The sequence below is a fragment of the Pseudophryne corroboree genome, chromosome 1 (genome assembly GCF_028390025.1).
Source record: "Pseudophryne corroboree isolate aPseCor3 chromosome 1, aPseCor3.hap2, whole genome shotgun sequence".
NCBI classification, from domain to species: Eukaryota; Metazoa; Chordata; class Amphibia; order Anura; family Myobatrachidae; genus Pseudophryne; species Pseudophryne corroboree.
In genome coordinates, this window is record NC_086444.1 from 419,765,916 (window position 1) to 419,778,720 (window position 12,805).

Here is a 12,805-nt window from a genome sequence, read left to right on the forward strand (position 1 = left end):
AAGAGCTGCTTAGAAAAAGTTTTTAGGTTTTTTATTTTCAGTGAGTCCTGCTGGCAACAGGCTCACTGCAACGAGGGACTTAGGGGAGAAGAAGTGAACTCACCTGAGTGCAGGATGGATTGGCTTCTTAGGCTACTGGACACCATTAGCTCCAGAGGGATCGAACACAGGCCCAGCCATGGAGTCCGGTCCCGGAGCCGCGCCGCCGACCCCCTTACAGATGCCGAAAAGCGAAGAGGTCCAGAAACCGGCGGCAGAAGACTTTTCAGTCTTCATGAGGTAGCGCACAGCACTGCAGCTGTGCGCCATTGTTGTCACACACTTCACACCAGCGGTCACGGAGGGTGCAGGGCGCTGCAGGGGGCGCCCTGGGCAGCAATGAGAATACCTTGTTCTGGCTAAAAAATACATCACATATAGCCCTTGGGGCTATATGGATGTATTTAACCCCTGCCAGGTCTCACAAACTCCGGAGAAGAGCCCGCCGAAATAGGGGGCGGGGCCTATCTCCTCAGCACACAGCGCCATTTTCCTGCTCAGCTCCGCTGCGAGGAAGGCTCCCAGGACTCTCCCCTGCACTGCACTACAGAAACAGGGTAAAAAAGAGAGGGGGGGGGCACTTTTTTTGGCGTTTTTGATATATATTAAGCTGCTATAAGGGAGACAACACTTCTATAGGGTTGTTCCTATATATTTATAGCGCTTGGGTGTGTGCTGGCAAACTCTCCCTCTGTCTCCCCAAAGGGCTAGTGGGGTCCTGTCTTCGATAAGAGCATTCCCTGTGTGTCTGCTGTGTGTCGGTACGTGTGTGTCGACATGTATGAGGACGATGTTGGTGTGGAGGCGGAGCAATTGCCGGTAATGGTGATGTCACCCCCTAGGGAGTCGACACCGGAATGGATGGCTTTATTTATGGAATTACGTGATAATGTCAGCACATTACAAAAATCAGTTGACGACATGAGACGGCCGGCAAACCAGTTAGTACCTGTACAGGCGTCTCAGACACCGTCAGGGGCTGTAAAACGCCCTTTACCTCAGTCGGTCGACACAGACCCAGACACGGACACCGAATCTAGTGTCGACGGTGAAGAAACAAACATATTTTCCAGAAGGGCCACACGTTATATGATCACGGCAATGAAGGAGGCTTTACATATCTCTGATACTGCATGTACCACAAAAAGGGGTATTATGTGGAGTCTGAAAAAACTACCTGTAGTTTTTCCTGAATCAGACGAATTGAATGAAGTGTGTGATGAAGCGTGGGTTAACCCCGATAGAAAACTGCTAATTTCAAAGAAATTATTGGCATTATATCCTTTCCCGCCAGAGGTTAGGGCGCGCTGGGAAACACCCCCTAGGGTGGATAAGGCGCTCACACGCTTATCAAAACAAGTGGCGTTACCGTCTCCTGAAACGGCCGCCCTCAAGGATCCAGCAGATAGGAGGCTGGAAACTACCCTGAAAAGTATATACACTCATACTGGTGTTATACTGCGACCAGCCATCGCCTCTGCATGGATGTGCAGTGCTGGGGTGGTTTGGTCGGATTCCCTGACTGAAAATATTGATACCCTGGATAGGGACAGTATTTTACTGACTATAGAGCATTTAAAGGATGCATTTCTATATATGCGAGATGCACAGAGGGATATTTGCACTCTGGCATCGAGAGTAAGTGCGATGTCCATATCTGCCAGAAGCAGTTTATGGACGCGACAATGGTCAGGTGATGCGGATTCCAAACGGCATATGGAAGTATTGCCGTATAAGGGGGAGGAATTATTTGGGGTCGGTCTATCGGATTTGGTGGCCACGGCAACAGCCGGGAAATCCACCTTTTTACCTCAGATCCCCTCCCAACAGAAAAAGACACCGTCTTTTCAGCCGCAGTCCTTTCGTTCCTATAGGAACAAGCGGGCGAAAGGACAGTCATATTTGCCCCGAGGCAAAGGAAAGGGTAAGAGAGTGCACCAAGCAGCTTCTTCCCAGGAGCAAAAGCCCCCCCCGGCTTCTGCAAAGCCCTCAGCATGACGTTGGGGCTTTACAAGCGGACTCAGGGGCGGTGGGGGGTCGACTCAAGAATTTCAGCGCACAGTGGGCTCACTCACAGGTGGACCCCTGGATCCTGCAGATAATATCTCAGGGTTACAGGTTGGAATTCGAGAAGTCTCCCCCTCGCCGGTTCCTAAAGTCTGCTCTGCCAACGTCTCCCTCAGACAGGGCGACGGTATTGGAAGCCATTCACAAGCTGTATTCTCAGCAGGTGATAGTCAAGGTACCCCTCCTACAACAGGGAAAGGGGTATTATTCCACACTATTTGTGGTACCGAAGCCGGACGGCTCGGTAAGACCTATTCTAAATCTGAAATCTTTGAACCTGTACATACAAAAATTCAAGTTCAAGATGGAGTCACTCAGAGCAGTGATAGCGAATCTGGAAGAAGGGGACTTTATGGTGTCCCTGGACATCAAGGATGCTTACCTGCATGTCCCAATTTGCCCTTCACATCAAGGGTACCTCAGGTTCGTGGTGCAAAACTGTCATTATCAGTTTCAGACGCTGCCGTTTGGATTGTCCACGGCACCTCGGGTCTTTACCAAGGTAATGGCCGAAATGATGTTTCTTCTACGAAGAAAAGGCGTATTAATTATCCCTTACTTGGACGATCTCCTGATAGGGGCAAGGTCCAGGGAACAGCTGGGGGACGTAGTAGCACTAACCCAAATAGTGCTGCAACAGCACGGGTGGATTCTGAATTTTCCAAAATCTCAATTGACCCCGACGACACGTCTGCTGTTCCTGGGAATGATTCTGGACACGGTTCAGAAAAAGGTGTTTCTTCCGGAGGAGAAAGCCAAGGAGTTATCCGAACTTGTCAGGAACCTCCTAAAACCAGGGAAAGTGTCTGTGCATCAATGCACAAGAGTCCTGGGAAAGATGGTGGCTTCTTACGAAGCGATTCCATTCGGCAGATTCCACGCACGAACTTTTCAGTGGGATCTGCTGGACAAATGGTCCGGATCGCATCTGCAGATGCATCAGCGGATATCCTTGTCGCCACGGACAAGGGTGTCTCTTCTGTGGTGGATGCAGAGTGCTCATCTGTTAGAGGGCCGCAGATTCGGCATACAGGACTGGGTCCTGGTGACCACGGATGCCAGTCTGAGAGGCTGGGGAGCGGTCACACAGGGAAGAAACTTCCAGGGAGTATGGTCAAACCTGGAGATGTCTCTTCACATAAATATACTGGAGCTAAGAGCGATTTACAATGCTCTAAGCCTGGCAAAACCCCTGCTTCAGGGTCAGCCGGTGTTGATCCAGTCGGACAACATCACGGCAGTCGCCCACGTAAACAGACAGGGCGGCACAAGAAGCAGGAGAGCAATGGCAGAAGCTGCAAGGATTCTTCGCTGGGCGGAAGATCATGTGATAGCACTGTCAGCAGTGTTCATTCCGGGAGTGGACAACTGGGAAGCAGACTTCCTCAGCAGACACGATCTACACCCGGGAGAGTGGGGACTTCATTCAGAAGTCTTCCACATGATTGTGAACCGTTGGGAAAAACCAAAGGTGGACATGATGGCGTCTCGCCTCAACAAAAAACTGGACAGGTATTGCGCCAGGTCAAGAGACCCTCAGGCAATAGCAGTGGACGCTCTGGTAACGCCGTGGGTGTTCCAGTCAGTGTATGTGTTTCCTCCTCTGCCTCTCATACCAAAAGTACTGAGAATTATACGGCAAAGGGGAGTAAGAACGATACTCGTGGCTCCGGATTGGCCAAGAAGAACTTGGTACCCGGAACTTCAGGAGATGCTCACGGAAGATCCGTGGCCTCTACCTCTAAGACGGGACCTGCTTCAGCAGGGACCGTGTCTATTCCAAGACTTACCGCGGCTGCGTTTGACGGCATGGCGGTTGAACGCCGAATTCTAAGGGAAAAAGGCATTCCGGAAGAGGTCATTCCTACACTGGTAAAAGCCAGGAAGGAGGTGACTGCACAACATTATCACCGCATTTGGAGAAAATATGTTGCGTGGTGTGAGGCCAGGAAGGCCCCCACGGAGGAATTTCAATTGGGTCGATTCCTACATTTCCTGCAAACAGGATTGTCTATGGGCCTCAAGTTGGGGTCCATTAAGGTTCAAATTTCGGCCCTGTCGATTTTCTTCCAGAAAGAATTGGCTTCAGTTCCTGAAGTCCAGACTTTTGTAAAAGGAGTACTACATATACAGCCCCCGGTTGTGCCCCCAGTGGCTCCGTGGGACCTTAATGTAGTTTTGGATTTTCTCAAATCCCATTGGTTTGAGCCACTCAAATCGGCGGATTTGAAATATCTTACATGGAAAGTAACCATGCTACTGGCCCTGGCTTCAGCCAGGAGAGTGTCAGAATTGGCGGCTTTATCGTATAAAAGCCCATATCTGATTTTCCATTCGGACAGGGCAGAACTGCGGACGCGTCCTCATTTTCTGCCTAAGGTGGTGTCAGCGTTTCACCTGAACCAGCCTATTGTGGTGCCTGCGGCTACTAGCGATTTGGAGGATTCCAAGTTGCTGGACGTTGTCAGGGCATTGAAAATATATATTTCAAGGACGGCTGGAGTCAGAAAATCTGACTCTCTGTTTATACTGTATGCACCCAACAAGCTGGGTGCTCCTGCTTCTAAGCAGACGATTGCTCGTTGGATTTGTAGCACAATTCAACTTGCACATTCTGTGGCAGGCCTGCCACAGCCTAAATCTGTCAAGGCCCATTCCACAAGGAAGGTGGGCTCATCCTGGGCGGCTGCCCGAGGGGTCTCGGCATTACAACTCTGCCGAGCAGCTACGTGGTCGGGGGAGAACACGTTTGTAAAATTCTACAAATTTGATACCCTGGCTAAAGAGGACCTGGAGTTCTCTCATTCGGTGCTGCAGAGTCATCCGCACTCTCCCGCCCGTTTGGGAGCTTTGGTATAATCCCCATGGTCCTGACGGAGTCCCCAGCATCCACTAGGACGTTAGAGAAAATAAGATTTTACTTACCGATAAATCTATTTCTCGTAGTCCGTAGTGGATGCTGGGCGCCCATCCCAAGTGCGGATTGTCTGCAATACTTGTACATAGTTATTGTTACAAAGAAATCGGGTTGTTATTGTTGTGAGCCGTCTGTTCAGAGGCTCCTACGCTGTCATACTGTTAACTGGGTTCAGATCACAAGTTGTACGGTGTGATTGGTGTGGCTGGTATGAGTCTTACCCGGGATTCAAAATCCTTCCTTATTGTGTACGCTCGTCCGGGCACAGTATCCTAACTGAGGCTTGGAGGAGGGTCATAGGGGGAGGAGCCAGTGCACACCACCTGATCCTAAAGCTTTATTTTTGTGCCCTGTCTCCTGCGGAGCCGCTAATCCCCATGGTCCTGACGGAGTCCCCAGCATCCACTACGGACTACGAGAAATAGATTTATCGGTAAGTAAAATCTTATTTTTATTATTTATTTAAAAAAAAAAAAAAAAACGCTGCCCGCCCGCCGCTCCCTCCCTCCTCCCTCCCTGCTCGGATCCCCGCCAGCGCGGCTCACAGCCGCTACGGGGATCCGGCAAAGCGGCGCACAGCATGTTTGAACTTGGCGCCTTTGAGCAGGGGGGCGGGGCTTAGTCCCGCTCTGCGAGCCCGGATGTAGCGCGCGCTCCGGAGCATTTCCTGTCTCAACAGCGCGGGACGGACGGCGGCCACGGACACAGTGAGCTGTTACAGTGGGGAAGGGGGGCACTCGGGGGCACTGCAGGCACTAGTATAACTTACAGTTAGCCTGTCACTGCACAGAGTATCGTGCAGGACAGATTGGGCTGCTGTGGCTGCGTTTTTTCCCGGCTTCCCCCCCCTCCCACCCATTCTACTATTGCGGTTTCCCTGTGGGGGAAGGGTCTCAGGGGTAGGTGCTGCCATGGCCAATAAAGGCTCCAAGGCAACACAAAAGCAAATTCTGGTTTTAGGTGAGGAGTCATCGGCTCAGCCCTCCTCAGAACCCCAAAGCGTCCCAACATGGACGACACAACTCACAGAGGTGATGTCCCTGCTGACTGGGGAACTTAAAGCCTCTTGGAAAGACAGGGAGGCGGCCCGGTTCCGACAGCTTGTCCAGGTACCGGAGCCAGAACCTGCATGGGCTGTCTCATTAGCAAAGTCCGTAGAAGGGCTTTCTAGGGCTGTGATCCCTTCCCAAGCCCCGTCCTTTAGCCCCCCTCAACAGGCTTCTAAAAAGAGATTGCTAGCCTCTGTGTTACAGGACTTTGACGATGATATGCCTCAATTAGATGAGGCGGGGCTAGATGTTCAGGATGCTGATATACAGGATACTGATGAGGATCAGGTGAACGGAGACTCTGAACCAGTAGCTCAGGGTATAGAGGCTCTTATTACTGCTATTCGCTCAGTATTACAGGTGGAGGAGACGGAGCAAGACACCTTACGCCCTTCAAGGTTTGGCACCAACCAAGGCCTGCCGGTGACCTTTCCAGTTTCGGAGGAGCTGGATGCGCTCATAACGGCTGCCTGGAAACATCCAGACGCAAAATTTCAGGTATCAAGAAAGCTGTTGTCTTCCTACCCTTTTCCCGCAGGTAGCAGGACACGTTACGAGACCTCTCCGATTGTGGATCCTTCGGTGTCTCATCTGTCCAAAAAGACGGTCCTACCGGTTCCGGGGGCAACTTCGCTTAAGGAGGCGTCAGATAGGAAGTTGGAATCTACCTTAAAGAATATTTACTCTGCGGCAGGGGTATTACATCGCCCGGCGCAGGTAGGTTGTTGGGTCAACAAGGCGATCGAAGCTTGGGCGGAGCATTTGTCCTCTGGAATTCGTGACGAGTTACCAGCGGATCAATTGATAGAGTTGGCGGAACACATCCGCGAATCAGCCCTTTACCTTTGCGAGGCGTCCAAGGAAATAGGTATTCTAGGAGCTAGAATTTCCGCTTTAGCAATTGCGGCCCGCAGAGCTCTCTGGCTCCGGCAGTGGCAGGCAGATACGGAATCCAAAAGGGCGGCAGAAGCGTTGCCCTTTGCGGGTGAGTTTCTGTTTGGTAAGGATCTGGATGCCTGGATCTCTCAGGCCACCGGAGGTAAGTCAACGTATCTCCCTTCTGCTGCTCCAACTACTCGCAGGCCATATAGGGGTCCCTCTTTTCGATCCTTTCGTGCCCCTTCCAGGTTTCGAGGCCAGGGGTGGAGCTTCTGCCTTCCGTGGCCATAGAGGTAGAGGCGGCGGCAGGGGTAGAGGCTCCGCAACCTCAGCCCAGTCAGAGGTTAAGTCCTCTGCCACTACCACCGCATGACAGGCTTCCCTCCTACCTGGGGGATCACAGGGTGGGAGCTCGTCTGTGGGATTTCAAGGAGGTCTGGATACAGTCCTGCCCAGACGCTTGGGTCCGGGATCTAATCTCTAGCGGTTACAAGCTCGTGTTTCAGGAACAACCGCCCCAGCGGTTTTTTACCACGGGTTTGCCAGTTTCCGACAACCGAGGAGTTGCCTTACAGGCAGCGGTCCAGAAGCTTCTATCCGCAAGGGTGGTGATCCCTGTTCCCTCTCATCTTCAGAAGTAGGGCTATTACTCAAGCCTGTTTCTTGTACCGAAGCCGGACGGCTCAGTCAGGCCAATCCTGAACTTGAAGGATCTCAATCCGTATTTGAGGGTATTCAAGTTCAAGATGGAGTCCCTTCAGTCTGTTATTGCGGGGTTGGAAAGAAACGAGTTTCTGGCATCCCTAGACATCAAGGATGCATACTTACATGTTCCCATTTGGCCTCCTCATCAGGCGTTTCTCCGGTTCGCAATACGGGACGCTCATTTCCAGTTCCAGGCCCTTCCTTTCGGTCTCTCTTCTGCTCCCAGAGTGTTCACAAAGGTCATGGCGGTCATGATGGCCCTACTTCGGAAGCAGGGTGTGACGATTGTTCCCTATCTGGACGATCTACTGATAAAAGCGAGCTCGGCAGAACTGTTGCTTCAGAATATCCGGATGACACAGGACCTTCTGATTCCTCACGGGTGGATCCTGAATTTCCCGAAGTCTCACTTATACCCCTCACAACGGCTTTTGTTTCTGGGGATGATTCTCGACACGGTCCTTCAGAAGGTTTTCCTGCCTCAGGACAAGATCCTGTCTCTGCAGACTCTGGTAAGGTCGGTTCTTCGACACCGTCGGGTGTCAGTGTATCTGTGCATTCGCCTTCTGGGAAAAATGGTAGCAGCATTCGAAGCTCTCCCGTATGGTCGCTTCCATTCTCGACCGTTTCAGCTGTGTCTTCTACATCAGTGGTCAGGATCTCATCTGTTCCTTCATCAAAGGGTGACACTATCACCAAAGGCCCGGTCGTCGCTTCTCTGGTGGCTCCAGTCGACGCATCTGTTGGAAGGAAGGCGGTTCGGGGTATGGGATTGGACTCTCCTCACCACGGACGCCAGTCTGAGAGGCTGGGGGGCAGTGACCCTGGAACATCAGTTTCAGGGGCGCTGGTCAATAGACGAATCCGCTCTCCCCATAAACATTCTCGAACTAAGGGCGGTGTACAATGCTCTGCTTCAGGCACATCACCTACTCCGCGGTCGAGCGGTCAGAGTTCAGTCCGACAACGCCACGGCGGTGGCGTGCATCAACCGTCAGGGCGGCACTCGCAGCCGCGCAGCAATGAGGGAGGTCACCAACATCCTCCTCTGGGCAGAGAGATATGCTCTGTCCTTCTCGGCAATATTCATTCCGGGAGTGGACAATTGGGAAGCCGACTATCTAAGCCGACAGGACATGCACCCGGGAGAATGGTCACTACATCCCCAGGTGTTTTGGCAACTGGTCCGCCGGTGGGGAAAACCACAGATCGACCTCATGGCGTCCCGCCTGAACCATCAGTTGCCTCTTTACTACTCTCGGACGAGGGACCCGGTGGCGGCGGGCGTAGATGCTCTCACGGCTCCTTGGAATTTCCAGTTCGTTTACCTCTTTCCTCCGTTCCCACTGTTACCGCGGGTTCTGCAGCGCATCAAGAGAGAAGATGCTCTGGTCCTCCTGGTGGCTCCGGATTGGCCACGCAGGGTTTGGTACTCCACCCTACACCTGTTGTCGGTAGCCGAGCCTTGGCCGCTGCCACTACGAGATGATCTTCTACAGCAGGGTCCTTTTCTTTATCCAGACTTACGCAGGCTATGTTTGACGGCGTGGCTGTTGAGAAAGCCATCTTGAAAAGGAAGGGGATTCCTCGTACGGTTATACCTACTATGCTTCAGGCTAGAAAGTCAGTCACATCTTCGCACTACTACCGAATTTGGAAGGCTTATGTAGCCTGGTGTGAACATCGAGAATGTTCTCCTTCTGTATTTTGCTTAGCCCGCCTTCTCCGGTTTTTGCAGGCGGGTTTTTCAGCAGGCTTACGATTGGGTTCACTAAAGGTGCAGGTCTCTGCTCTTTCGGTTTTCTTTCAGAAAAAGTTAGCCCTGCTGCCGGAAGTTCAGACTTTCTTTCAGGGGGTGCTTCGAATACAGCCTCCTTTCCGCCCTCCGACCGCACCATGGGACCTCATTCTGGTCCTCTCCTTTCTGCAGTCCTCTTTGTTTGAGCCCCTGGAATCAGTGGAGATCAAATATCTCACTTGGAAGGTGGTTCTTCTCCTGGCGCTGGCTTCAGCTAGACGTGTGTCGGAACTCGGGGCTCTCTCTTGTAGGTCGCCTTACCTGGTGTTTCATACGGATAGGGCCGAGCTTCGTACTCGTATGTCTTTTCTACCTAAGGTGGTGTCTGATTTTCACATCAATCAGCCTATTGTGGTTCCGGCACTCTCGGGGGACTCTCCGGATTCGAGATCATTGGACGTTGTCAGGGCGCTCAAGATCTATGTGGATAGGACTTCAGCTATTCGGAAGTCAGATTCCTTATTTGTTCTCTACGATGCTGCTCGCCGGGGTTGGCCGGCTTCTAAACAGACTTTGTCTCGATGGATTCGACTAACCATCGGACAAGCTTATTTGGCGGCTTCTCGGGAACCTCCATCTTCAATTTCGGCGCACTCTACGCGCTTGGTGGGAACTTCGTGGGCGGCTGCCCGTGGGGTCTCCATCACTACTTTATGTCGGGCGGCTACTTGGTCGGGCCGACATACCTTTGTCAAATTCTACAAGTTTGACACGTTTGCGGCCTCTGCATCGCAGTTTGGCCGAGCGGTCTTACAGGACTCTCAGCGCTCTCCCACCCGTTTTGGGAGCTCTGGGACGTCCCCATTGTAACTGTACTCCAGTGGCCCCTAGTGGATGAAGGAGAAATCAGGATTTTGGTACTTAACCGATAAATCCCTTTCTCCGATTCCACAGGGGCCACTGGACGCCCACCCAGCGCTGTTCCTCCTTTCTGGTTTAACGGTTTGCACATCACTATGTGACTGTTTGGTACAGTTTAACCTTTTTTGGTTAGGTTAAGTTCCAGAGTTGGTTTTTTGTGTTATCCTGGTTTACATGGCGGCGTTAACCTCCTCTACATTCAAGTTTGTTTGTTACAGCTCTCCTCGGGCACAGTTTTACGTAGACTGGCATGGAGGGGACATAGTAGGGGAGGAGCTAGCCACAGTGTTAGAATTTTTAAAGTGCCAGCTCCCAATTACTGCCTACTATTTCCCCATTGTAACTGTACTCCAGTGGCCCCTGTGGAATCGGAGAAAGGGATTTATCGGTAAGTACCAAAATCCTGATTTTTCATAGCTCTCTCCATTTTATTACTACTTTTTGCTTTTTTTTTCATGTAAGATGCAGAGTGCAATATAAATCTTTTTTGGCAGGTTTATCTCATTTATAAGTCACATTGACGTCTTTTATAATGATGTTTACTATTATTATAGGTGACCAGATGGCTTCCAGATCATCTCGCAGCAAATTGTCATAACTGTGACAGCAAGTTCTGGTTGGCAAGCCGGAAACACCATTGTAGGTAAGAGTGGAAGTATGGCAGATTTTCTGAGAGTCTCTCTCTCCAACCACTGACTTCTCATTCATATTTTAAATATAGCTCAGTTCTCACATTCTCTAGAACAAAAATACAGCAGCAATGGATGCTTCCTCCATCTCAACCATGTTTCGCTCCTTGCAGGAATACGGAAGCCGTGGCCAAAACGTGGTGAGCTTTTGTTGAGGTCGGTTTGTCCGTTTGCAGTCGCCTAAACTAACAGTGTCTACCCGTTAAACCCTACACTTTGGCCAACACCACCACCTTATGCCCTAATAAAAGATGGAGGAAGCAGAATAAATAACACTGGAGAAATTACACCTCCAAGGTCACAAATGCATGTAACATTAGAAAGGTTTAGGGGTGAATTGAAGATGAAGATGTGTGCCATGGACACCTGAAACTAGATAATACTTTAAAGGGCTATTAAATTGCTCTAAGGTGCAGTTGTGCACTAAACAGTCAACCTATGGGGCATATTCCTTCATTAAGTCACTAACGCTGCAGTTAGATGCAATATTGCTAAAAACCAAAGCACCCAGTCAGCAATTAACTTATTTGTCTAGAGTAAGTTCTAAAATGAAAACCAATATCTAATTAGTTGTTACGGTTTAGTCCAGATTGTGTGTTGAGTATCTCTTTCATTTCCTTTAGTGTATAACAGATGTGGTCAAATGTAATGGCTTCCAATTTACCAAAAATTAGAATTTACTCACCGGTAATTCTATTTCTCGTAGTCCGTAGTGGATGCTGGGAACTCCGTAAGGACCATGGGGAATAGACGGGCTCCGCAGGAGACTGGGCACTCTAAAAGAAAGATTAGGTACTATCTGGTGTGCACTGGCTCCTCCCTCTATGCCCCTCCTCCAGACCTCAGTTAGGGAAACTGTGCCCGGAAGAGCTGACACAACAAGGAAAGGATTTGGAATCCAGGGTAAGACTCATACCAGCCACACCAATCACACTGTACAACTTGTGATAACCATATCCAGTTAACAGTATGAACAACAACTGAGCCTCATTTAACGGATGGCTCATAACAATAACCCTTTAGTTAAGTAATAACTATATACATGTATTGCAGAGAGTCCGCACTTGGGACGGGCGCCCAGCATCCACTACGGACTACGAGAAATAGAATTACCGGTGAGTAAATTCTTATTTTCTCTGACGTCCTAGTGGATGCTGGGAACTCCGTAAGGACCATGGGGATTATACCAAAGCTCCCAAACGGGCGGGAGAGTGCGGATGACTCTGCAGCACCGCATGAGCAAACTCAAGGTCCTCCTCAGCCAGGGTATCAAACTTGTAGAACTTAGCAAACTTGTTTGACCCCGACCAAGTAGCAGCTCGGCAAAGCTGTAAAGCCGAGACCCCTCGGGCAGCCGCCCAAGAAGAGCCCTCCTTCCTTGTGGAATGGGCTTTCACCATTTTGGATGCGGCAATCCAGCCGCAGAGTGAACCAGCTGAATCGTGCTATAGATCCAGCGAGCAATAGTCTGCTTCGAAGCAGGAGCGCCAACCTTGTTGGCTGCATACAGAATAAACAGCGAGTCAGACTTATCTGACTCCTGCCGTTCCGGAAACATAAATTTTCAAAGCCCGTACTACGTCCAGCAACTTGGAATCCTCCAAGTCCCTAGTAGCCGCAGGCACCACTATAGGCTGGTTCAAATGAAATGATGATACCACCCTAGGGAGAAATTGGGAACGAGTCCTCAATTCTGCCCTGTCCATATGGAAGATCAGATAAGGGCTTTTACATGACAAAACCGCCAATTCTGACACACGCCTAGCCGAAGCTAAGGCCAATAGCATGACCACTTTCCACG

General features: G+C 50.7%; 1 protein-coding gene across 10 annotated transcripts in view; it reads left to right on the plus strand.

The window, feature by feature from the left end:
- MTMR3 (myotubularin related protein 3) overlaps positions 1–12,805 on the plus strand; it is a 191,957-nt gene that overhangs the window by 168,769 nt on the left and 10,383 nt on the right. For 3 of the 10 annotated variants that reach the window (XM_063913365.1, XM_063913366.1, XM_063913367.1), the window contains exons 19-20: positions 10,870–10,954; positions 11,037–11,144. In XM_063913365.1, the coding sequence (XP_063769435.1) occupies positions 10,870–10,954; positions 11,037–11,144 (193 nt within the window). Of the gene's footprint in view, positions 1–10,869; positions 10,959–11,036; positions 11,145–12,805 lie in introns of all 10 variants that reach the window. The other 7 variants (XM_063913368.1, XM_063913372.1, XM_063913370.1 and 4 more) reach the window with 5 other exon arrangements.